We start from the raw sequence: 27467 nt of genomic DNA, 5'->3' as shown, positions 1-27467 counted from the left end.
TCTGCTTTGTTGTGAGCGTCGATGCTGTGACTTTCAGCGAAGTCAGCTGCTATTGTGCAAGGCATTGCGAGGACTTTTTTTTTCATCGCACTCACTGGACATTAAATGCTGTCAACTTGTTTTCAGCTCAGTTTGACGTCTTTTCGCCGGGTGGAAATCTCAGGCGACAGAAGTCTGGACCTCCTGTATATAAACAAAACGCAGCAAGCTGCTTCTTAAGGTGGCACAGCTCTAAAGGGGCTACAGCCGTCGGCTTCCAGTTTGTCAAGTTAGCTAACTTCGTGTTAGTCGCTTTGCCCGTGATGGAAATAAACGTGCAGCTCTGCTAGGAGTTAAAACTCCCTACAGGGAACCGTGCGAACATGAGAGAAGAGGACAATTTGCTGTTGGGAAGCCAGTCGATGGCAAGCGAAAGAGGGGGTGAACGTTCCTGCAGCAGCCCCCACTTGACTCGGGAGAAAAGACTGTCCAACGCGGAGGGCGACCTGAGGCTCCCTGGCTATTGGTCCAGGTCTTAGTTGGAGAAATTCGGACTTTCGATATGGAGACGGTGGGGAAATTTGAGTTCAGTCGGAAGGACCTGATAGGACATGGCGCATTTGCTGTTGTTTTCAAAGGCAGACATCAGGAGGTGATTTGTTCTTTTACACTTACAATGTAACAATTATTAATGACTAATATAGGATTTCCAAATGCTTTTGATGCATCGTTGAGGAATTATCCTCATTTTCTGGTCATTTAGGACGTTTGTTATTACTGTACGGCCTTAAGGGGCCTGGTCTAAAAGACAGGATATTCCCTGAAAACCACAAAGCTATCACATAAAACGCTTAAATAATCTTCGCAATTCTTGCAAAAATGTTTAAAGAAGGCACATATGATTGCTTTGTGGCTTTTTCTGTTTTTGTCGGCATAGAAATGTGCAGATGTTGCTCGTCGGCTTTGCAAATTGAAATATAGGCCAGTAGACTCGTATTGTTTCCTATGAAAGCTGTATATACTAAGGCCAGTGATAGACATGTTGAAACACGTAACACAAATGCGTGTCAATTATTATTATAATACAAACAATGTGTCAAGTCGAATAAACTTGAAGGTGGCTAAATAATAACACAATGTAACTAAAACAAAAAATGCATGTTAGACGTCATATTCCTATGTTTTAGTTTTAAATATCAAATTGTAACTTAAATGCATAATGTTGGCAAATTTAGTTTGCAACATATATTGGATGAAAATCTACATTATTTTTTGAGAAGAGTGGAAAACTTTTCACCGTTTGTGCCCTTCACCCGGAAGGTGATTTCTGTGAAATGTGTTTCCTTCTAGAAACTTGACTGGGAGGTGGCAGTAAAATGCATAAACAAGAAGAACTTGGCCAAATCTCAGACGCTGCTGGGGAAGGAGATCAAAATACTGAAGGTGAGCCAGAGTTATTGGGATTGTTCCAAGAAAATACATGTGGAAACTTAGCAATACCTAATTGATCAACAATCCATATTTTTTTGCAATAAATTATCAGCATATTTCCACATTTTGCAACATGGTGGTGGTATCATTATTCTGTGGGGATTATTTTCTTCGGCATTGATGGGGAAACTGCTCATAGTTCTAAATACAGAGCAAACATGGAGGAAAACCTTCTTGGAGAATGAGTATACATGTTTTGCCAGGGCTACAGTGGAACATGTAGATTAAAGCATAGTCTGTGTATTAGAATAGTCCAGTCAATGTCCACACCAAAATTCAAGGACTCTGTGGGAAGGCTCGATCACAGACACTGTCTCATCTCAAGTGGGTAAGCTATTTTGGAAAGAACAATGTCTGGCATGTGCAAAGCTGATAGAGAGCAAATAAATTCATCTATCTATTTCCATTTTTACAGTTATACCCAATTTATGTGTTTGATCTGTTACATAAAATGCAAATAAAATACTTAAAACTTGGTTGTTGCAAAATGTCATACTTTATGGCACTCTGTTTCTGTGAAAAGTCAAGGCTACAACCTAAAGTCAATGTTTATTTTCTGACATTTCTACAGGAACTGAAACATGAGAACATTGTTGCATTACTGGACTTTCAGGTATGTATATATGTATTTATTTAGGGCTGCAGTGTGCTAAATAGAAATTTGGTGTTTCTGTTTTATTAGAAATACCAATACATCACATTCGTTTATGTAGCATTTCCCTTGGTCTATAATTGGAAAATGAAGATATGCTTGCATATTTGTTCAATATTTGCCTTCCCCCTTTCTCTCTTTTACTGAATATGTTTCCTTTTATTTTTACTCTGCAAAAGAGAATTTTCTTCATTTCTTTGCTGCAAAAAGTGTTGGCTATATTCTGACTGACCCTCATTCTCACTCTTCAGAAGAAAACAGATCTTAATCAGGGTGTAAACTGTCACAAAGTCAGTTTACACCCTGACTTTATGTTCCTTTGAGCACCGTCATCACTTCCTGTGTTTACATTTTGCACACAGTCATATAACCCGTTCCTGTCAGTCTTCATTGTTAAGAAGTTTTCTGGGATCTGTAGTGCAAATTTTACCCATGAATCATACGTTTTGGCATTCTCTGCAGTATTTACATCCAGACATCGGGCAGCTATACAAATTGATCTGTTAACTTGCTGTCTGGGCAGCTGTTGAGTTGTTGGGGGACAAACCTGAGTCCTAAGTGACATTAATGCTGTTGCCTGTAGCCTAGTTACCAATCTGAAGCGGCCTGTTGCAACACCTCCTGGATCGCTGTTATATCACATCCTTCACGTCTCCTCACAAAATGTTATGTGATCTCAGCAGGTGTTCCTTTTGTTTTTTAGACCTTAATTAACACCCTACCAGCTGGGAGAAAAACACAATGCTTCTTTACATCATGCTAGCCTAAGCTATGTTAATAAGACAACAGTTCACTGTGTGATGGAAGACTCATTTTACTTTGCGATAAAGCATTGCTATTTTTTTTTATTTTTAATCTCTTGAATGAGTTCAAATGTTTCAGAGTTTCATTTTTTAAATACTTAATTTGCAAATAATTCAAAAGTGTACCATGTTGTGCACGTGATTTCTGATTCCACCTCTGAGAATACCTTTGTTCTCTAAACTCTATTTTTCTACAGACACTGCTGGCTTTGCATGACTGGTTCAAATGAACCAAGCTACAGTACTGTTGAGAAAACCGTAGCCTGGTGGTGTTGTGAAGTATTCGACTGCTTTGTTAGGTCATCATCAGTAGCTTGGTAAAATAAAACTCTTTAAAAAAGTTGTCACCATTTTGCCAAGCTCAATTGAACTGCACTCCTCACTGACAGCGTGTGGCTGAGAGCGACAGGAGCTTTGTTTCTTCATAGGACAGTCTAGGACAGTCCAAGCCAGGCCTCTAAGATTACAGGTTTCTGTTGACATTCTTAGCTGGGGATTAATCTGTCCATTGATCCACACCTCAGAAGGTCACAAAGAAAATGACACCAAACAAAGAACTGCACTCCAGCAAAATTCTGGCTTTCATATTAAATCTGCTTTTTAGACTGTCCTGCAAAGAAAGATGAAAGCCAGCTCAAAATCTTAAATAATTTTAAATGTAATTCCTACAAAATACGTCCTGTTTCCTTTGGTTGCAAAAAAAAAAGATTGAGTTTTTTTTTTTTTTTTTACTGTTGCATAAAAACATTAACAACTGGAAGTTTAAGGCTTTGACATACATCTCCACATCTTTGACCTCAAGCTGGTTGGATCTCATGGTTCCTTTTTAAACAATTTCTAGGTCAGTTGAATTACAGTGCTCTACTTGGATGTCTTACAGGGCAATATTGAGCGGATTTTTACACTGTTTACCCAAAGGACAAGATGCAAAATAATTTCTTATCTGAATATAATGTTGTTTTGTGTTCTTGTGGTTCCTAGTAGATAAAGTGCCTTGCAAATCCAAGTTGGCTGGTAAAGATGGTAGAAGTAATGTCACACAGGTTTCACGGTTGGGCGGGCGGTAAAGGGAACTTGGATGTATGGATTAGGTCGAAAGAAGTGCCACAACCACTCTTTTTAGGGTAATGAAGTTTGAAAATTACGGTGGACAAACTATTGGCACTGAATCTTTTAAGAAACTAACTGAAGACTAATTACCTCAGCAGATAGCCCAACTAAATCAACGAGCTAATTTTAAGTTTGTTTGATTTTCGGTGTTAAACTGTAATAGTCAGAATTGCAAGGAGTAAAATGGTCTCCACAATGAGAAAACACTAGTAAATGAAGTGGATGTAGTTAAACTGATATTTGTATTAGTTTGATTGCAATTTGGTCCTGTTATGGGACTTTTCTCTAGACAAGAAAATATTCATTGAAAACTCTGCAGTGACAAAATTGTTTGACATTATGCTGAATGTTATCTCCCCTTTTTGTGAAACCGTTAGCAACAAGGGCAAACGTTTTATCCACCAGAGATGTTCTGTCTAAGTTCTTTGAGAAAGCCTGTGACCTCTGGCTCTCTGCTTGCTCTCTGCCAGAATCTGTTTGCTGTCCTTTTTCTCAGTGAAGCCACAAGCAGCCAGCGTTAGAAGCCCTTACTCAGCTAAACTACAGAAAACAGCCTGGCCTTTGACCGCTGCATTCAAACAGATACTGAATAGGGGTCAGAGTGAGAGACGGCTGTCATCTGTTGCTATGTGATAAGAGGGTATTTTGAAGTTAGCTGAAGTATGTTTTTTGTTTGTTTATGTTTTCCTCTAAACTGTTTCGAAAAGATTGTGACAGACTAAAGAAAAATCAAGAACATTTTTGGAGCTCTCAATTTCTCTGAACAACAATAATCATATATTTCTTTGTTTTTCATATAAACAAGTTAATTGAACTTGTTGATGTTAACATTGAAGTCTCCATTTCAAGTGTTTTATTTTTTTGGTTTGTTTGTTTTTTTTCCTGTTGTCGCTTTTGATATGACTGATATCAACTAAAACAATGAAATGTTGATCAGTTTTCCCTTTTCTTTGGACCAAATTTTTATTTCAAATGTAGATCAAATTTGGTAGCTTAGTAAAACAAATATCAAATCAATTTTTCTCTGACTGTGAAGGTTTCAGAAAGAAATCCTGAACAAAAACACCCATTGCATGAGTCCATTGGTATACAAGTGCAATTTTTTGTCAAGTCTTTGCTGCTCAAATTAATTGAACAGTGACCAATCAGATTTGTTAGTCAAGAGAGAGATATTATGTTTAGTTAAAAAAAAAAAGGATGTTCCATGTTAGATTAACTATCTAGCTTGACCAAACCCCTTTTCTGTTGGCTTTATTTATCTTAATTGTAAATGGAAAACCAAATATTCAACATTTGTGTATGTGCCATAATGTTTACAAGTTAAACATTATGTCACATAATGTTTAACTTATGTGCAATAACAAATTGGATTTGTTATTGGATATAACAAATCCAATTTGTTATATGCCAAATTGGATTTCCAAATAATTAACTGATTTTTATTATATAATTTACTGATTAAAATTGGGAAGTCCCTTATAACTTTTGACTGCCCATCAGAGCATTTTGTGTAAAAGACACAGGTGTAATTGTTAAACTCAAATGGAAAAATACCAATATGCTAAAAAAAAAAAAATTGCTTAAAATTAAATTTGAATACATATGATGATGATTAATTATCTACTATGATCAAAATACTTAACCAGGTCTAGATAAACTAGGGTTAAATTGGTCCAAAGCCAACATACTTATTATATTCACACTGTTTTGCATAACTTATTGTTTTATCAAATTGTGAGAAAAGTTCATGCATCTTCTACCAAAGATTAAATTAGCAAATATTTTATGGTTATGATAAGCTATATATGATACTCTGTAGATATTGGTTCAGTTTGTTCTCTTGCAAGCTGTTTTTCGTTACTGTTTGACTGAAATGTGTTTGTGTACTGCTCTTATCTGTTCCCTCTTTAGGAAACTGCCAGCTCAGTGTACCTGGTAATGGAGGTAAGCTTAGCTACAACATTTTGCTTTGTTTGCTTAGAACTGTGTTGTCTCAATAATCTGAGGGGAGGAGCTAAAATTAGTTAACCCCTCAGGCATGGAGTGAGGGATTTAATGGTTTCCAGTCCAAAAATTATTTGTTGCTTTTGCTGTAGTCTCATGCAACTTAACTTTATAAACAGTGACAAGATGCAGATTTATGATCACCATAAATGGCAAAAATGTTTAGCTCATCATGGTTTTAGATGCCATTATTATTATTATTATTATTATTTATTATATGTTTTGGATATTTATTTTCTTAGCTATCATTTGTGGCATCTTTTCCAACAGAACCTTCTCAAAGAAACTCGAATGTTTCTTTGAATCCGTCATCGCTCAGTTTAGTCATTTGTATACTTTCTGGTGCTCCACCTGTTCTAGTCCAGTTAAAAATTAATTATGGGAGCTTTTTATATTCTCACTGCGGATTACTTTAAGTACTCAATTCCTATTTTTCTATCTTAGTGAATAAAAGTATAATTACAACCTCACTTGCCACACTTCATTAAATTTATTTTAATACTAGGTGTGAATGTGTGATCACATTCATGGAGAATCCTTTCTATTGTCTCCACTCCATTAGCCTCTCTGAAATCTTGAGGAAGTCATTGTTTTAAGATATCTTTCAACAATCCTTTTTTTTCTTTTTGATCTCAGTATTGCAATGGCGGAGATCTCGCTGACTACTTACACTGTAAGTATAAAAACTGATCTACTGTTCGATTAGCAGCCAATGTATTTCAAAGCAAATAAGTGTTTTCTTAGTGGAAATCACTGCATCTTTCATGAAAGATAAATAGGTCACATCAATAAAATACTATGTTTGTTTCTCTGCTGCCAGGGGAAGTATATGGAATTAGATTAGATTGTTTCTATACTTGAAACAAGTATAGAATATGGGAAAATATCAATCCATCAATCATTTTGTGTTTTTTCCTGATATTGTAGCTATCGGATATAAAAAATATAGAAAAAAACATAAAAAAAACAATAATATTTTCAAGAAAATGTGTGAAACATAATTCATTTGAAATATTGTTGATTGAAGGAGAAGTTTATTACTTGGCTGAAAGTTAATGCAACCTAATGCATGCCTAAGTCCCTGCTTGTTACACGAGCTGGGAGAAGCTCTCTTAATGGTCTTAGCTGAAGAAAGCAGATTTCACATTAGGAGGTTTTTTTTCTTTTAGGTGTAACAGTTCCTTAAAATACTAAAATTCTGCTCTGTTTCAGTGACAGCTTAAGTTTTACAGGGAGAATAATTTAACGATTCAGTACCCTGTCTCTCTCTCTCTTTCTTTCTCTTTCTCTCTGTTTTTTCTTAGCTTCAAGATTTTCATCACTCTTTACTTCTTAGAAGCAGGGATCTGTTTTACATAATGCGTTATAGTGAAACTGTCTGACATTAGAGATTGGTAGCTTCTTATGGGAAAACAGAAAGCAATTATTGACATCAGCAAACACTTTTTGTTTTCCGTTTGGTCTCTGCAGCCAAAGGCACACTGAGCGAGGACACTATTCGGGTTTTCCTGCAACAAATTGCAGGGGCCATGAAAGTCCTGCAGACCAAAGGAATAATTCATCGGGACCTCAAACCCCAGAACATTCTGCTCTCCTACACACCGGGCCGAAAGTCTCACTCCAACAACACCTGCATCAAGATCGGTAGGTTTGTTATGATGAGTTACCTCATTGTTGGCTCTCTGTTTTCGATTCAGCTGTTTAGAGCACATCCTAAAAATGAATTACATTAACACCTGATAAATAAATAACCAAGACAGAGGGAAAGAGGTCTGTGACAAGATCTATCACTATTGTGAAAGCCTCTTTACTATTAAAACAGTTTTTAACTGATGGAAAAATGTCAGAAATTTCTGTCTAAATGTGGTTTACTGGAAATGTTAAGACTTTCCTCTTTCTTGTTCTCCTATCTGTGTCAAAGTACGACATACATTATTATCAAGGTTATTTTCTTTGTCCCTGCTAGATGTGTACTTTAAAAATGATTACAGCCTTTTCTAGTTTCTAACAATCTTTTATCTGTGTTTCTATTTAACCGAGATATTTGTTTTCACAACAAACTTGGTGGCATGCGAGAATAAAAACAAGTTGGGGTTGAACCAAATACATTTAATGGAGTGCCGTATAACAGGGAATACATTTATTAGAAAGTAAGAATGGAGAAAAAACATGCTTGACTTTTTAGATTTATTATTTTAATATTGAGGTCCAGTCCAGCTTAAAATTATTTTATTTATTGTGTCCATATTTTGGTTTATTTTTTCTCTTCTTAATATGGATTACACACACTTCCTTGTTGTAAAGGAAGAATTTTTCACAACTTTCTGTAGGGAAAGATATTGTCTTTAGTCTCTTTAGTTACGTACATAATTTATCTGATATTTTTGACTGACTATCTTTGAAGATAAGCTCCAAGTCTTTGAAGTTAGAAAACCTCCTATAATAAGTTCATTCTATACTTTCTCAATAATATTCTGTTTTAATTTGAAGTTCCATTTTGAATTTGAAGCAATATGCATATTTTGTATCTTTTTTGCGTCAAATGTTCTCTTGTCCTTCCTCTCATCTTTTTCCCGTCTCTTTGTAGCGGACTTTGGCTTTGCCAGATACCTTCAGAACAACATGATGGCAGCTACACTTTGTGGCTCTCCCATGTACATGGTAATGTCAACATCAATGAATGAGTCTTCTTTTGACTCATCTGTATTTACTGCACTCACGTAGAAGTAATCATGTGAGCAGAATTACATATTGTTAAATCTCATGTTTTATTTCCTTACCAGGCTCCTGAAGTTATTATGTCCCAGAACTATGATGCCAAGGCTGACTTGTGGAGTATAGGAACCATCGTATTTCAGTGTCTGACTGGTAAAGCTCCTTTTCAGGTAAAAACACACTTTATATGATAGTGAAGAATGTCATGACAGATCATTATGTTTGTTCAATGGACTGTGTTCTACATCCCTTACTGCATTGATTGTAATCTCAAAAGCTTCTCAAAGTGCTTAAATATGATCTTGCAAGAGTAGGTGTGGAGTATTGCCCCTCCCTGTGGAGGAAGCCTTTTTGCATCATTCTTCTAAGCTTATGAAGAAGGAAATACAAACTTGACTATCCAGTCCTTCTAGTCCATAAGAGATTATTTACTAGATAAGATAATAGATTCATTATTATTTGTGCTGATATATTTTTCTGTGCATCTGAAAACACATCAACAAAATTGGAAACAAAAAATGTATTATCCCAGCAGCATTTCTGCTATTAAATACTTAAAACAAGACAGGACTAAAGGTTACAAGTTTCACTGCACAAGTAACACTAATAATATGTAATATGTGTCCTACTGGATGATTACTGCATGGACAAATGTCTTCTGTCATCCGGTAACAAGTATTTTCCCTCAGCTGACAGAATGAGTATCTTCTCATTTCTTAAACAAACATGTGGGACACATCCCATGATTGTGGAAAAGATTGATCTTAGCTTTTCATGAAGGGTTAAATTATTGGCATCAAGCAGAGAAAACGTATAAGACTATCGCTACTACCTACTAACATTGGGTTGAGAACTATCCAATGTATCATTAAAAACTGGAAGGATAGAAGGCAAGCAACATCTTTGACAAAAAAAAAAAAAGTGCTCATATAAAAAATCCTAAATGACAGTCAATAGAACTCAGGGCAATTTTCAATAGTGAAAGCAAGAGCATTTCCACATGCACAATGTGAAGGAAACGTAAGGGATTGGGACTGAGTAGCTGAGTAGCAATATTAATACATTTTGAGAGGCTATCTGGAGAAAAAAGATGCGGAGGAGTATAAAGATTGGACTCTGGAGCAAGGCCATGTAGTCTTATGAGTCCAGATTTACCCTCTGACTGAGTGATGAGTGCATCAGGGTGAGAAGAGAGGCAGATGAAGTGATGCATGTGTCCCCTAGGTTCTGCAACATTATGTACCCAAAGAATGAGGTCAGCTGAAAACACTGTATGACCAGGTTATTCCATCAATGAATTTTTCCTTCCCTGATGGCACGGCCATATTCCAAGATGGCAATGCCAGGATTAATCTGTCTCAATTTGTGAAAGAGGAGTTCAGGGAGCATGACACATCATTTTTCACACATGGAGTTCAGACCTTAACCCCATTGAATGTCTTTGGGATGTTCTGGAGACTGTTTTGCACAGTGGTTGGACTCTCCCATTACCAATGCAAGACCTTAAAAAAAAAAAAGTATGAAACACTAGACGGAAATCGATCTTGTGACATTGCTGAAGCATATGTAAACAGGGCTACAGTGAAAGCAGTCAAAGCTTAAAGCATTCCATGAAATATTAGTGTGTGACTTTTATTTAGGTCTAGCACTTTATATACCGAATCAAAAGTAATACTGGTTACTGATCATGTACAAGGAATGAGAAAACATTATAACTGAGACTTATTTACAATTTAATTACATGTTATAAATGCATATTCTGAATATAATTTGTATTAAAGTGCATGTGATTTATCTTTCATCTAAACTGGCCCAGCAGCAAGTAAATGTGAAACATGTTTGTTTTTTTCATTTGTAAGAAACACAAAGGAAGGATGAGTCGTAAACTTCCCTTGTGCGATACAGTAGCTATGTGTCAACATGCCATTGATATTTGCATATTTTGCATCATCGCCTTTAGGCCAGCAGTCCCCAGGACCTCCGGCTGTTCTATGAGAAAAACAAGAATCTGAGTCCCAAGTAAGAACTGCAGTTTTTAAACTGAGCAATGAAATGTTAGCACAACAGTGTTTTGTGGTTAAGAGGAATAATAAATGTGAAGTTCCTTGGTTTGTTGCTAGTAAATTTGTTTTTCATTGGCTGCCTTACTTTTGCTTGAATTTAGTCTTGGATTGCAAACTGAAATGTTATAAAACAAGTAGGTCAGCCATGCCAGCTGTTTACCGTGTCTCATAAAAGCTGATACTGACAGCCATGTTGATATGTTAGAAATAATTTAAGTTATAGCTTTTGAGATTTTTTGTTGACGAACATGATTATGTAAGGTAGAACATTTACAGCAAAAAAAATTCCTCTTTAGATTTTAAGGTTTTGTTTTTTGCAGCATCCCCAGAGAGACTTCCAGCCATCTGAGGAACCTGCTGCTTGGTCTGCTGCAACGCAACCATAAGGATCGTATGGACTTTGGTCAGTGGCAGTTAGCATTTTTAACCCTTTCTCTTTCTGACACATGTCATACTGTCATAAAAAGAGTCAGATAAAACTCTTCCACATATATGAAAATAATCACAAAACTTGATGAAGCAAGTGTAAACTCTCTAAACTAGTTCTGTTTATTAATTTGAATTCTGCTCAGTATTTTCAGCACTGTTCAGTATTTATTTTTTATTTTCTTCTCCTTGGCAGATGAGTTTTTTACCCATCCTTTCTTGGATGCAAGCTCATCCATTAAAAAGTGTAAGTAAAAGTAAATATTACTCTATATAAAGCGTGGTTGGGTCTGATCTGGCATATTTTCTTGAATTCTAAGAGAAAAAGTTCACATTTCTTTTGGACCAAATGTTAGATGAAAAGTGATTCTGATTGCTTCTCGCAAACAAAGTAGATTTCTTTTTCTTTTATTCATGTGACTCATAAACTATAACAACAATCGTTTTGCATTGTATCGTAGCCATCCCTACAGTGACCATGACCTGTTTGCCCAGTTCGGCATCAGTCAGCTCTTGTAGCAGCTCTTCCACTTCTCACCTTGCTTCACCACCGGTTCGTACTCACCTTTTCTCTTATTCCGCTGCTTCTTTTTATTTGCATGTTATTGTCTGTGCTTTTTCAACCATTCCTAAACGGTATGTGATTTATACGTTCATACTTTTCTTCTGGTTCTTTTGTGTCTGCTTCCTTCTGCAGCAGTCTTTAGCTGAAACTCAGCATCTGCGTGCCAAAGTTCTGGCCTCCCCGACGCAAGAAGCTGCAGGATTTCTCCTAAAGGACTCGTCTGGAGCAGGCGGCAGCAGCAAAAACTCCTCCTCTTGCGATACAGATGATTTTGTCATGGTGCCTGCTCATTTTACAAGTGAGGATATGTATAAATAACATCTGATGAAACTGCAAAAGTTATTAAATACATTGTTGTGATTATTAGAAAAGCTTTTTTCCATTGTTGTGTGTTATTTTCATATGATTGACTTTCCAGCAGGTGAACTGACTTGTGAGAGTAAAGTGCTGCAGGACAGTTTGATGAATAGTGGGTGAGAGGCACTGACTTGATTTATCATGGAAAATAAATGTTTTTTCATCTCAGAACATTTATAGTTCTTTAAAAAATCTAAGAAAATACAGTTCTTTATAGTCTGATTTTCTCTTCTGTCTTTTTTTGTTTGAACTTTTTTAGCTCTCTTTTGGCTTCAACTGGTCTGTGTAACCAAGCGAAAACACCACCACACTCTCCTTCTTACAGTGGATCTCCAAGTCCTGTCAGGTAAAAGTACTAAGTTAAGCACAAAAGGATATTGAAACTTTACACTGAAAATGTGTTAGAATGACCTAGTCAAAATCCAGACCTCAGTTGTATTTACAAATTTTGGCAAGACTTGAAAATTGCTTTTCACAGACGCTCACCATCCTTTCTGACCGAGTTTCGGCTGTTTTGCAAAGAATGTTTTGCAACACTGGCTGAGACATAGCCTAAACGGCATGCTAAAGCAATTTAACCAAGAAGAGGCTTCCAGGGTATTTCTTCATGTTTTTATTGGTCAAAGCTATTCAAAACCACCTGTTATTTTCCTTCCAATTTACAGTTCTGCACTACTTTGTGTTAGTCTGTCTCATAAAATCCAACAAAATACATTGGAATCAGTAGTTGTAAAGTGACATAAGAAAAGTTCACCAGATACTTTTTTAAGGCAACTTTTTCATACAGAAACTGATTTTTGAAGATCAGTTTCTGGATCAATTTCCACTCTTTCTTTTCAGAGTTTGAAAAATCCTTTGTTGTGATGAACAGAAAATAAATCTAGTGATTAAAAAATCCCTGTCATCAGAAGTTTTGGCATCTGATCTCACTTTCTTTTTCCAAAGCTGATTATTCAAATAAACTTCAGATTTTAAAACTACCAAAATAAGCCTGTGAATAAGACTTGAAACATCACTTCATTTTTTTCTCTCTGCAGTTTAAAAAACCCACAACTTTCTCTTTTTTTTCCACCCACATCCTGTCTTTATCCTCCTTTAAAAACCGAAACTTCTAATTTTCAAGTTAACTCAAATATTGTTTTATTTTTCTGAAGGTAAAGCAGATGAAAGTCCTAAGACATAAGCTTACCCTTACAGTCCATGTTGAAATCCTTAAACTGTTCAACATTGTGATTTACTTTCACACATCTAAACTGAAGTTGTTAAACTTGTTTCATTAAAGTTTACCTTAATCCTTCAGGTGTTAAGATTGGACTGTTTCAGCCCAATCTTGTCTTCAGAAATCTTCACAGCTGTTTGATTTGTTAACAACAGGCCAGTAATTCATTCCTTCTCAAACAGAGAAAAAACATTTTCCACAACCTGAGGTGATATCTTCCATTTGCGTCTCTAGGAAGCTGGCCACTAACTTGCCTTTAGCTGAAAGATAATATTCCCTGCCTAATTACTTAGCTTTAGCCTGGTGACGTCCTTTTATTGAGATTTCAAGAGTTTTGGTTTAAAACCCAATAACAGCCTCTGAAAGTTTTGACCATGTATAAGCGGAATGCCACAGCTTCAAGATGATGCTGGGCTTTCCCAAAAAGCTTTCATGAAAACATAACTGTCTGCTGTTTGTGCTCTGAACATCCCCTCCTCATGTTCTCACCTTCTGTCTGCTGTTTCCAGGCCCACCGAGTTCCCTGTCAGTAATTATGGTAGCTGTGGAAGCCATGTTCACTCAGTGCCTATCCCAGTCCCCTCTCAGGTCCAGAACTACCATCGCCTGGAGCTGAACCTTCAGTCTACCAAGCAGGATGGCTCTCCACGGTCTGTATCCAAACCAGCACACATCCCACAACCAAACAATTGCACATATGAAATTCTGACACTAACGATGAAGATTTTTTTTTTTAGAGTTTCTCAGCTAAACTTAAGTAATATACTGCTTTTTTTGTTGACACACCAGGTTGTCGACAGCGGTGTGTCGTGGCAGCAGTGGAAGTCTGGTGAGCCATGCAAGAGCAGGACCTTCGGCCCCATGGCAGGGAGCGGTCCCCTCCTCCCGTAGGCTTTCACTGGGAGGGACCAGAACAATCCAGATTTCTCCTCAAGGTACTAAAGGAAGCTGTATGTTATATAAACCTTTTTTTTTTCCACTTCATGAGAAGATTTCAAACACTTCTCTTTTAAATATGATTAGGGTTTTTATGAATGATTGAAAACAGTTTGCTCTTGGGGTTTCCCTTTAACCTTTTGTTGTATTCCGACATGCAGATAAGAAATGATTTGAATTGATAAATCTGTAGGTTGAACATCCCCTATTTTCTGCTTTTTTGTTTTAATATAATTTTAAACCTACATAAATAGAAACAATCCCAAACATTGCACAATACTAGAGGGTCAAAGTTACTTTTCTTTCTCCAGGCCCTCAGGACGTTGAGTCGAGGCAGACCTCTCAGCAGCAGCCACAGGCACCAGGGCTCGGCACACGGCTTCACAGTGCCCCCTGTCTGTTGGATTGCGCGACTGGCAGCAGCAGACAGAAAATCAAGAAGCAGCATTCAGACCCTGTCGCTGTCCCTCCGTCTGGGCTGATGACCATCCGGCCGCTCCACTCTTCCCCCAGACTCAGTGAGCTGATGCAGCGTAACCCTCTGCCGACCATCCTGGGATCCCCGTCCAGGGTGAGACGACTATCTCCATGAATTTACTCCACATGCACAGGAAAAAAAATAAATGTAATGTTTCCTTACTTGTCCGCGTTCTCAGGCTATCCCTCCTTTTGAGTTCCCAAAGCCGCCAAGTTCTCCAAACATTGTGACGTTCCTGACTCAGAAGGGTTTGGTTGTTGGTTCGCCTGCCAGTAGGACTGCCCCAGGAGAGCTCAGAGACCTGGGGCAACAAGCGCTGGCGCCGTCCGCCCACCCAGCCTACTGCGTCCACAGAGTGAACGATGATGGCAGGAGCTTTGGAAGGTCAGGTTCATTCATTCACTGTTTACCTTTTCAATCACAAATGAGTTGTTTAGACACAGGAACCTTTTCTTTAAGTAAAGATCCCTGTGTCTCCATCGTTATCAATTAACTGTTTCTAACTTATTAGTTTTAGTTGGAAATTAATTATCATTTGCAAAACTGCAGTTGAAGTGATTTTTTTTTTCTTAATCTTCATGGGAAAAGGTCAGAGTAGTGTTTAACCTTTTCAGACTAGATGGATATGGACGAACATAAAGTAAACAGATGAAGAGAATTGATGGGAAGTGGACAGATTTATGAAAGCAAAGCTGTTTCTCATGTGCTTGCTTCAGGTCACAGAGTGCCGGCCGTCTGTCTGACATGCTGCTAATGGCTGCGTTTGGAGCAGGACATGCAGGAGAACGAGGCAGCATGGAGAACCTGGCCTCAGAAAAAGCCATAGACATAACAGGTGTGCATGTTTCTTACAGAGGATGGATTAAGATGTCGATTTCAAATATTTTTTTCTTCTTTTTGCTAAGCATATGACAGTTCAGGGTTAATTCAGGCTGTTTCTCATGTGCTTGCTTCAGCAAGCTTAGAATTAAATTTTCAGCAAGCTTAGAATTAAATGGTTCCAGACATCATCAGGTTTCTTTGTCCATTTTGAAGCCATGAGTTTGAACGTTTTTATAATTTTCAGAACTGAAAGTTAAACCCTGAGGGAACTGTTTTATCAACACTTCCATTGTGTTTTTTTTTTTTCCTAATTGATTCTTGTATATTTGTTTTTTCTCTAATGTGAACAAAACAAAAATCAATAAAGCCAATGTTTTTCTGCTCATTAGCTCCTCCTGGTAGTGGCTTTGCACCTGGTTCTTGCAGCCCTGCACAGGTGGTTTTTACTGTTGGCTCTCCCCCCAGCGGCAGTACCCCACCTCAGACCTCCAGACACAGGAAATGTTCAGGTAACACTATAAAAATGTCTGAATAAGTTAACACAGAAGAAAATGTGTTTTTTATGTTAACATTTTTCAACATGAGACTATACAGTGAGAAATGTTCTTTCTTTTTTGAGATTACAATATTCAAATAAAAAAATATCTAGAGATGAAACATTCTTTGTCCTTAAGGCTAACATCTAATTTCACATATCTGAGTAGAAAACCCAAACCAAGCAATCCTGTTTAAAACTCATATATGGTTTAGTAATCAACAGCAATTTCCTCAAAAGGCTTATACATTATAATTGCTTAAAATATATATTTTTGGTAATTTCACAGTAGATGAATTGAAGAAAATGTCTTCCTTTTTGGTGACTCACGCAGGCTCCTTCAGTTCAGGCAGTCCTCCAGGCTCGTTGACCAGTCGCTACCCTCATACAGGCAACTTTCCCGAAGGGTTTGAGGCCCCGCCCAGCCCTCGCTACAGTTTCACTGATCCCATCACCGCTAACATGGGTGGCGCTGTGACCTTTGAGGCCCCTGAGCTGCCTGAGGAGACGCTGATGGAGGTGAAGAACTAATTTCACATAAACTAGTGTGATTGTAGACATTTTTAGGACTGGAGCTTACTTTAGGAATCATTTACCTATAAAATGAGGAATCAATTTTTTTCTTTCGAGCAAAGTAGATTCTGTAACATCACACTCTGTTGTCACAGGACATAAATTGTCTCTAAATTACCGCCCTTTACTCTTTTTCTGCTTTCGTCGGAGTTCAGCAAGAGCACACAGACACGGTGCAGCGCCTGCGTTTCACTTTGGAGTTTGTCCTCTGTCTGATGGAGGTGGCAAGCACTCGCGGGGCAGTCACAGCGGGGGGACAGGGAGACGGCTCTCACCGCGTTGTCCTTCAGCAGCAGAGCCTGGTGGCAGATCAGATAAGCTCACTGAGCCGAGAGTGGAGGTAAGGTCAATGTCACTGTTTGTTGATGATTCAGTTTTGCTCTGTTTAGACAAATAAAACCACCCAAAACCCCCAGACATAAACTGTGTGTGTGAAACAGCTACTTAGTTTGTTTTTGCTTATGTCTCTGATGTGGTTATAGTAACAAAAGAACAGTGACAGTCTGGAAAACAAAAAACAACTATATATTTTCTATAATTACATATCTAGAAACAATTAAGTACTGTAGATGTCTAGCATGAAGCTTTGATTGTGTTTTTCACTTTAAAACTGTGTAACAGTCTTTTTAAATGATAAGATTTAACATTTAAAAACATAATGTTTCATCTTTTTGTCTGAAATGGTTGTCAGATATTTAGTTATTATAGTCTGGCTGTGAGTTTATTTTATTACTTCATTGAGAAGCATTTGCTTGATATTTTGCTTCTTTGCCATTTTATATTTGTACAGTTTTGGGTATATTGTCAGAAAAAAAGTCAGAAAAATCATATCATTATTGAAATTTTAAGCAATAAATGTTTATTTTTTATATTACCTAAAAAGGAAATTGAGCCGTAGGTGCCTGGAATTAGTTGATTGAGCTAAAGGGGAAAGTTTTGTGTCTAACTTGTGTGGATACACATCCTTGTAGTTCAGAATTCAGGCCCAGAAAGTAGTAATTTCATTTTTTTTTTTTTTCTGACGATTTTACTTAAGTCTCAAGTGACATGTTTTTGTGTTTATCTCCTCAGTCACGCGGAACAGTTGGTTCTCTACCTTAAAACCGCAGAACTATTGTCTACTGCCTTACATACGGCCATGGAGCGAGTTAAACAGGGCAAACTCTACCCCTCTGCTACTGTCAAACAAGGTAGGAGGCTCTTCATGTCACAAAAATTCTATAAGATCTCTTTTCCTTTGTGAACCACCAAAAGCAGAATCCTCTTTTCTTCCAATCTCTGTATTTGCAGTGGTGAGGCGGCTGAATGAGCTGTACAAGTCCAGCGTGGCATCTTGCCGCTCTCTCAGCACTCATCTGGAACATTTCTTCTCCAGGAAGCATCGTCTAATGGACCAAATCAGCTCTATCACAGCTGAGCGTCTGCTCTTTAGCCACACAGTGCAGATGGTAGGCTAAAAGAAAAGCAGAGAAAAAATGTTTCGCATGGCTCTTTATTTTACAGCTTTGACAGAAAGCCAAACTAATCTCCAACAATTGCAGCCCATATTAAGCCATGACATGTAAAATACTGTATATGGCAACACAACGTAACCACACACCATTACTACTGAGAAATGTAGTGGTGCAGCAGCGAAGAGAAAGCTAATTAGAGTTGAGAGTAAAATTGATTAAAACTGTGAGGCAAGATGTGAAAGTTTGTGTTTACAAACTCTCTCTATTGGATCAGACAAATTTTGAGTTATTTTGTAAATGAAAAAAGGGGTAAATGTCAGTTTTTAAATGTGCAAAACTGGTGAAAATCCTTCAGCCAAAAGTAATTCTACAAGTATAAATTAGGGGAACAAAAACAAAAACCCACTACATTCCTCAGTCATTTATTTGTAAAAAAAAATAAATAAATAATAATAATAATAATAAATGTTTTTTTACTATTTTTAATTTAATGAAATAGTCTATTAATGTTCCTGTTGTGATGCTAGGTTCAGGCTACTGCGCTGGATGAGATGTTCCACCAGGGGGAAGCATCGATCCTGCGTTACCACAAAGCTCTTCTGCTAATGGAGGGCCTGTCTCTGCTCCTCACTGAACAGGATGACATCCTTAGTGTTAGCAAATGTAAGAATCTCTTTCAGCTGCTCAACAGTTGTAGTATTTGTTGTTCTTGGGGGGGAAATCTTGTTCAGTTTAGAGAACTGGAGGCTTCTGTATGCGCTGCACTAAATCTTCTCTGTCTTTCTTTGACCCTGTTTCTGCAGGCAAGGAGTGCATTGAACGCCGCCTCACAGCTCTGCAGTCGGGTCTCTGTGTTTGACATGTGAAGCCGTGCAACCCTCCATTTGCACTCTGACACATAACTAACCAAATCTCCACCCACATTTCACGGTTTCACATAGAAATGCTTTCGTTTTCACAAGAAAACCACAAAGTTTACTCAGACACTGGAGGGTTTTGCACATGGAAGATCTTTCAGTTTTCAGGGTTGGACTGTGACAGAAACATCTCTTCTCTGGAGGTTGGACCAGTAATGGACATAGGGAGGACTCTGCTGCTGAAAATGGAAATGCCAAGAAAAAGATTTGCACCTAGTTACTGTTGGTCTAATAAGAAGGAGCAGTTTTTGCCAAGAAGTCACATTCCTTCATGTTGTGCTTATCTAGCATAAGAAAACAGCTTTTTAGGATTCATTCTAAAAAGCAGTGGGAAGAGAAGATTAATTCAGTAGAAGCTGCACAGTGGGTGACACGTTCCGATACGGACTCCCTGTGTCTAAATATTCCCATAATGTGTTTTTTTGGCTTATATTTCTAATTTCCCCAAACATTTGTTCTGTGTCCTCTCTGATTCTTTAATACTTTTTGTCAGAAAGTATACATTTATAAAGCATAGTGAAATTTAATCTGCAGTAGTACATAGAAGCACTATTACAAAACCACAAGCAAATTATGTTAGAAAGACTTTTGAAGTAGATTCAATATCTGTTTTGATAAAAACAAAAGAAAAACATAAATGAATAAGAATTTGCTCATTCATTATGTGCTTAAAATTATAAGGTCACAACCTGCCTTTCACACTACAAGATTCAGTATGAGTCTTTATCTGTTGTGCGTCATTGTCTCTTGGTTATCTCATCTTCCTCTTGGCATTAGTCCACATGTTCGCTGTTTAGTTTAGGTCAGGTGATTTTGCTTGCTAACCAATAACACAGTGATTAAAAATGGACTGACAATTTCTTCCTTCTATGCTGTGAGCAGCTAACTTTATCTTTAAAAATCTGCTTATTTTGCTCACACGCCATCTGTATGAGTTAACTAAATAAGTTTATCTTAACAAAGATAAATGCTTGAACAATATCACATTGTACAAATGTGTTGAAAATATGACTTTATCCAAATTAAGTTTACTGAAATGACTTTTTAGTAACATTCAAATTTCTTGAGCTGCACCTATGTTCATCTGACACTCGTAGGCTTTCACACTTACTGCTGGTATGTCCTGCAATTAATTTCCAGACTTTGTCACTGGGATTTTTTGCATTTTATCTCTCAATCTTGTGGGTGTTCAGCGAGTTTAGTCAAATATGAATGTAGGGGTGTCAGGAAAGAAGCAGCATTAAAATCAGGCCAAATGTTGAAGGGGGGAAGTCAACATTTAAGCTGATCTTAAGGGCTGAATGTTTTTGCACTGTTGACGTACTGTATAGATAGAGAAGTATGCTAAAAGTGTGCAGTTTGTGTAGCCATGCTCATTTAGAGACTTCTGCTTATTCATTTGAGTGTAGTTTTAGTTGCTTTTGCATTTACCTTCATAAATTGTGTATGTTTTGATGTTAAAGAGTGTTGAGAAGGAAGTTGTATAAGCTAGTTTTCTAGAAGATGAAAGAAAAAAAATTCACACTGAAAAAAATGTTGCAGTTCTTGTTTTGTGTTTTATTTTAACAGTTATTGTTTGGTTTGGGTTTTTTTAAGGCTATATGTCATTTTATACTTGCTTGATTAATTTTAATTGTGGCTTTTTCACATGTTCCCCAAAACATTTTTTACTCTTCTAAATTTGATTTTTGAAAGTTTAAATCCTACATTAGTTTTTTTTTTTTTTTTTTTTTTTTTATGGGCTGTGTGCATGCAAGTGTGAACTGGTAAGCCTCATAGTTAACACGTTAACATGAGAGGAACACGTTAAGCTCAGAACTTGCTGCATAGATCTGCTCTTGTGAGAAGCAGAACACGTTACTCTGGTGTAACTGACATCGAAACCCACCACTACCTTATTTTACTCAAGATGTCATTCCTTCTGCTGCTCAAGGCAGAAATTGAGTCCATATTTTATATAATAATGTTTGCGTGCGATTTTGGCTCAAGAGGCTGTGCTGAGACGCCTTTGTAGCTTTGCAATCAGCAGGACAAACTGGAGAGATAATTTATCTGAACAGACATTTTCTGTGTTTACTTTGTTGCCTTTCATGTTGTGTCCTAAATGATGTCTTTGTCTCCAAGTATACATTCCGAATATTAATTAATTCCTCCTCAGACGTTTTGTCATTACACTTGCTGTGCTGTCCTTCAAGAAATCAGATGATAGAAAAAACTGATGCATGTGTCACTTTTTATTTTTCCATACAATCTTTATTCTGATTAGTGAAAGCAATGCCCTTTGATTATAACCATCATGTTGATTTTATTTCAGTTTGTTCCTTTTCCATATTTTCTAACATACCGGGATGTTTCCATTTTAGGTTTTTTCCCTTTCACTATTTCGATGTTGCCTTTTATATGTCGTGAATTAAGTTATTGTATATTCAACTCTGGGAAGTTGATGGGCCACCCGAACATTCCCAAAGACTATTAAACTTTTTGCTTGATCTTCCATATTCTCTCTCTTGCTGTTGCAAAAGCAGTTTTATTGTTTTCATATCCATAATAGACTTGCTATCTCCTGTACCCCTGCTGGTAATGTAATCTTTACTGTTTGGGGAGCATTGTCATGAATAAAGTGAAAGGAAATTTCTTCAGGATGTTGTATTCTTGTTTCAGTTGAACAAAAATACTATTAGAGTTGGTTTATTTCCTTGTCTTAACATCAATACCACAAGCTGATGCCATTCATGCAAAAGGAGCCTTGGCTGGCTGTTGAGAACATTTATTAAGCAGTACATAAACATACTTTTCAATAAGCTTTTGTTGTTGTTGTTGTTGTTGTTTTTGTGAATGTATGCGACTCAAATTTTAATGGTAACTTAATTTTTGGTTTTCATTCGCTGTATAACATAATCCTCAAGCTAAGTTGAAAAGGCTTTTAAAATACACCACTCTGTTTTGTGAACCTATTGAGTTTCACTTTTTAATTGAAATTAATGAAATAATTAATTTATTAATGTTCCTATTAATTTAGATGCACCCTTACGAGTAATGGTTTTGTAGGAGATAAAAAAAAAAACTATATATCACCCAACCCTACTTGTAAACGAGAACAATTAGGAATCCCACTGTTACTTTTTAATCGTACAGAAAATACATGAACTTTTTGCTTGTCTGAAGCTGCTATATTGTTAAGCCACCAGTAGGGGGAGGAATACAACCCAAAACTTTCCCCAAAGAAGAAGCTTGCTTGAGGGTCGTCATGGCAACGTTGGTGTTCTCTTTGCACTTACAGTTTGAGTGCAACGCAAGTCAAATAAGAGCCAAAGAAACCCAGGAGGCTCACTCAGCCGTTTACTGCTTTTGTGCTGTCTAATTGGTTGTTGTAATACAACAATGTGGGTCAAGCTGAACTTTTAACAGGATGTGGAAAAGAGCCGCCAGCTAAACCGTGAAGGAAAGAAGCCAACTAGTTCCACTGAATGCTGCACAGAAAGGGGGGAAAATGGCAGGTAAAAACCTCCCATCGATACATCCATCGTCTTTCAGGACCAGATTCGAATTGAGCAGGAAAGCGAGTTCTCCAAGAAGTCGCCCATCGGTGACAGCGGTGCCTGCTCTCTCTCTGCTTGTCAGAGGAAGAGGGTCACATGTGTCCCGTTTGACCGACGTGGATCCTCAAATCATATCCCTCCAGAAGAACATCCAGTATCTGCAACGACAACAAACGGAAACTCTCCAGAAGCTCCACGCAGAAATGGAACTTCTCAAAAGGGAGAATAAAGGTGGCTTTTCCAGACATTTTTTTTTTTCTTAGAATGTATCCTAATCACTGAGTAATTGTATTTTCTCTGTACAACAAATATAGCTATCAAAGCAGCCTGGGTTTGTCCATAATGCTGCAAATTTATGTTCTTAAAAACACACACAAACATGCATTGTAATAAATGTTAGTCTGAAAGTGTTATTTCTAATTTTTCCCATTTGGCTGTTTCATTAAAGATGGTTACATAGAATTTAATCATTCTCAGTGGGTAATCCACAGGGTTTTGACATTTATTAATGAATCAGCCAGCTTCATTTACCTAATGCCAAACAAATCAGCCACGGGCTGTACATCATTATTTTCCATCTACAAAGGTTGGATTTGTTCAGAGTATAATGAATTCAAGCCTGAGACCTGACTGTCCCCATGATAAAGTACTTACAAGAAAAGCACTCAATCTGGGCACATTGTTAGCATAGCAACTCTGGGGTTTTGACTGGTCCTCAGCTGGGAGTCCATGAAGGACCTGGTGTCTGAGCAGGTCTTAGTGTCTCGCCACCTGGGTGAGACATTAGCTCCCCAATTTTTGCACCCTGATCTTATGCAGGGGTCGTCCCTCAATGAAAACTATTGACACTAACTGTTTTCTTTTATGGCTGTTGCAGAGCTGAAGTATAGGTTGACTATGGACTCAAACAAAGCAGGCAAAAAAGGTAAAAGATGCAATCCTGATTTATTAATGTTTCTATTGCACTTTCAGTGGAAGTTTTGTTAGATTTTAAGTTACTTTAACCTTACTCATCTGCCTGAAACTTTTTCCCATACCGTCATGTTACAACCACAAAATTCTGTGTATTCAGATTTTATTAGGTAAGACAATAAACAAAGTAATTATCTGATAAGTGTGGCCTTCATTTATATAAGTTAATACTTTTTAGAGCTACATTTAACTAAAATTGCTGTTTCCAGTCTTTTGGGGTACATCTTTCCCAATCTAACGCCTCTTGAAACTGAAAGATATTTTCAGTCAGACTGGATGGAGTTAGTCTGTGTTTTTAAATAGATTTAGAGCTGGACTTTGATTGGGCCATTGTAACATGTGACTAAAACAATACCAGTCTAGCTCTGGCTCATGCTTAGGCTTGTTGTCCTGCTATTTTGCCTCTGCTTAAGCCTTAAGTCTTATGCAACAACAATCAGGCTTTTTTTCAGTATTGCAATGCACTTGGCTTCATCCATTTTACCTGTGCATGCTTAAGCGAACTACCCCTATTATGCTTTTGGAATTGTGCTTTTAGGTTGCTGAATGAATGCACCAGACGTGTCTTCAACATCTTCGCTGTGTTCGCCACATGGCTTGTGGCAAACTGAAAATGAGACATATGCTTTCTTTTCACTACTATCCTATGAAGAATTAAATTGGAGAGTTTATCACAATATCACAATGTCTACAGCTCAGATTCCTCTGAGCTGTAGACCTTGAATCCTCATCAGACCTTGTGGTTGCTTTTCCTAGTATTGATCAACCTGCCCAACCTGTCAGTTTAAGGGGACAGGCATCTCTTGGTAGCTATCCAGTTTTTCCACTCATGTTTTTAAGTGGATAAACATATATATTTTAGAGTTATCATAGTAAAGGGGTCTGGGGGAAAAAAAACACTCCAAGCTGTTTAGATACATATTTCTAAAAACCTTCGAAAACCATGTATGATTTTCTTCCCACTTCACAATTATACATTAATTTGTGCAGGTCTATTGTGTAAAATGTCCATAAATAACACTGATTATTTTGGTTGTAACATGACAGAATATTAAAGCCTTTAGAAAGATTGCTTAAGCTTAGTCATTGTTTTTGTAGGAATAATGTTGAGCCGAATTGCAAGGTCTCCCTGTCAAGGGGCCCAATCCGGACACTGCGTGGAGGAGCTGCCTGAAGACACAGCGCCTCAAGACCAAGCTTTAAGGTGAAGTTCTGTCCAACCATCATGTATTTGTACTTGAACTGTATCCTGTATTAACAATGAGATCCAAACTGCAGATGCGGTCAATTTAAACATGAATATGCAAAAGAGGCAGGGCTGCTGATTGTTTTATTACACCCAAATAAAATTAGTTTTTCGCAGTCATATATAGCTTCTAAATTTTTAACTAAAGGCGCTCACTGTTTCGCTTTTGAATTATTTGCATATTAATAGCAGAGACAAGAGCAAGATGCAAATATACTATGTGAAAACAGTGTGCAGTGCTATTTTGTTTTGACAATTTGGACACATTTCCTTTGCTGTTTATGACATCAGTGCAATACAGTGACTCCTACAGTCACACATAATTGCTTATTTGACTCTGGGATGTAATTAATTTGCACATAGAATCTGTTGGAAAAATCTCAATAATCATTTACTTCCTGAACACATAAAAATAAGGTTAATGTTTTAAATGCCAACAAGACATACAGACAGTTAGTATCCAATTACATATAGCCAATCAATTAGGCTCCAGTTTATTTCATATTTATATTTATTTCAAGATACAGCTAAACAGAATCCCTCATGTCACCTGAATCTCTCTGGAAGTAAAACTCCACAATGACAGCATAACTTTGTGAATGACAAAAAGAGACAGTGCTAAACACAAAATCTGAGTCAGGACTACTTTTTTATTTGAAAAAAAAACAAGGTGAGAACACAACTGGAGTGGCAGCAACAATTCCATTTGTAGGAGAAAAACACAGCAAAACACAATCACCTGGCCAGGTGTATCAAAAAATGCACATTATTAAGATCAAGGAGTTAAGATGTGGCAAAAAGTGGAAAATATGTCCTCAATTAGGCTAAGTCTGGAGTTGCATAATCATGCAGAGAGCTCTGGATATCCTACTCTATATGAGTTATTATAAACAAATAATAACTTGGCATAGTCTTAAAAAAATGTGTAAATTTGTGGATTTTGGTATTTAACTTACACAACCGAAACTGTTATTTTTCATGTTTGTTTACTTTATAATATTTTACTCTTCTTAGGGAGGTTAGCGAAAGTCCCCGATCTGTACGACTAAACCATGGTGGAGAACTAACAGGGATACGAAAGACAACTTTAGCACCTGTAAGAATCCACAGTGGTCCATCCAATCTGTCACACCCTTCTACAGTAGAGGAGTGTGAGGCCATCATCCAACATCTGTTCAATGTAAACAGTTCACAGACTCAGGAAGTACGTACACATCATCATATGCTGTAAAGCATCCCTTTACATGCCTAAAAGTGTTGTAATTATGTACTTGACGATACCCTTTTAGAACCTTCGCTATATTTATTTAGGAAAAACTGACTTGAATCTATTTGTGTCTGCTGCATAGATTGCACGTCTGAAGGCGCTGCTTAGTGATATAATTCTAAGAAAGAAAATCACACGGGAACACCAAATGTTGAGCAAGGCCTACCTTGGTAATGAACCATGGTAAGGAGACATAAACATGTGCTTTATTGGAACCATAGAATCAGATTTAAATATACTTTAATCTTTCTGATAATTTGATCTGTTTTCCATGTTGCAGCAAACCTGATGAAAAGAAGATATGTCCCAAACTTGGTTCTCACCTACTTCCACCAATAGTGTATGTATTGATTTGTCTTCCAATGGTTCTGTGATGTTTGGGTCTGGGGTGATGCCCAAATAGCAAAATGCAATGTCTTATTTACTTATTTCTAAAATAAATACATTTGTAGCTATAAAAAAAAACACAATTATGTTTTTGTTTTCAGATTACCAAAAAATATAATTTTAAGCAGAAATAAAGAGTATTTTTTGTCTAACAAAATGTATTCTTTAAGTCAAATCTACTTATCTTTCCCCAGACCCTCTCACCCCGGTGTAGGTCTACCTGGCCTGAAGCAGAGCCTCAGTGCCAGTGCTGCAAACAGAGAGAAGAGAGTCATGTCATTTCACAGACCCCACTTCCAACAGAGTTTACGCTGACTGGCTAGAAAGGTCAAAGCCTGTGTGTTTTCATGGTCAAAAACTTTGGTTACTGACATCTTTATTAAAGACTCATTAAAAACAAATACCAAGCCATAATAATATTCTATTAAATTGAAATATTATTTTAATATAACTTTGAAAACCTCCCTCTTGATATCCTTATTGATGTTTGCTCTTCACAGTAAAACCACCACAGTGAACCAACAGTTTGTATAGCAGGACCTTTTATAAATGGAGCATAGTCAGCAGTAATATGCTGGTGTTTTTCAAGTTATAACATGTCAACATATAAGCAGGTAAATAAGTCTTTGACCCAATCCTATTCTCCAACCTGACACCTACTCATTGGACCCTTACACACTGACGTCAACAGTCTAGTGCTGAATGTCATGCGAACTTTAAATGGAATTATTAAGCTGCACCGTGCATGCTTCTTAACCAAATCTTGTATTTTGAAACAACACGGCAATATTGAGAAAGAAGAAACCCCATCTCTAAATACAGGTCTGCTGTAGGATTAGTCAATGAATGTTTGCATCAATATATCAATCAATCTATCAAGTTTATTTGTGTCAACTGAAAATAATTGATATCGAGTTACAAAAACTGCAAAATTAGCAACACAGCAAGCGGCAACTA

The 27467-nt window shown here is 37.2% G+C and overlaps 2 protein-coding genes across 2 annotated transcripts; both read left to right on the top strand.

Annotated features, from left to right (window-relative positions):
- ulk1b (unc-51 like autophagy activating kinase 1) lies at positions 1-21734 on the top strand. The gene is made up of 27 exons (XM_055040608.1): positions 1-631; positions 1330-1422; positions 2042-2083; positions 5947-5979; positions 6676-6712; positions 7510-7683; positions 8627-8700; positions 8823-8924; positions 10715-10773; positions 11138-11220; positions 11440-11490; positions 11705-11796; positions 11941-12106; positions 12227-12281; positions 12425-12511; positions 13894-14034; positions 14174-14319; positions 14632-14891; positions 14977-15182; positions 15515-15633; positions 16010-16129; positions 16490-16674; positions 16884-17068; positions 17800-17918; positions 18019-18176; positions 18710-18845; positions 18986-21734. The coding sequence occupies exons 1-27, from the start codon at positions 542-544 to the stop codon at positions 19039-19041; spliced, it is 3069 nt and encodes a 1022-aa protein (XP_054896583.1). The 5' UTR covers positions 1-541; the 3' UTR covers positions 19042-21734.
- A 614-nt stretch (positions 21735-22348) lies between these two features.
- si:ch211-222n4.2 (uncharacterized protein LOC101885505 homolog) lies at positions 22349-26927 on the top strand. The gene is made up of 7 exons (XM_055040614.1): positions 22349-22869; positions 23516-23563; positions 24709-24814; positions 25871-26060; positions 26206-26306; positions 26404-26463; positions 26705-26927. The coding sequence occupies exons 1-7, from the start codon at positions 22590-22592 to the stop codon at positions 26823-26825; spliced, it is 906 nt and encodes a 301-aa protein (XP_054896589.1). The 5' UTR covers positions 22349-22589; the 3' UTR covers positions 26826-26927.
- The last annotated feature ends 540 nt before the right edge of the window (positions 26928-27467 follow it).

The sequence above is a fragment of the Poeciliopsis prolifica genome, unplaced genomic scaffold, assembly GCF_027474105.1.
Source record: "Poeciliopsis prolifica strain line A6 unplaced genomic scaffold, Auburn_PproV2 SCAFFOLD015, whole genome shotgun sequence".
Lineage (NCBI taxonomy): Eukaryota > Metazoa > Chordata > Actinopteri > Cyprinodontiformes > Poeciliidae > Poeciliopsis > Poeciliopsis prolifica.
This window is presented reverse-complemented; position numbering and strand designations above follow the sequence as displayed.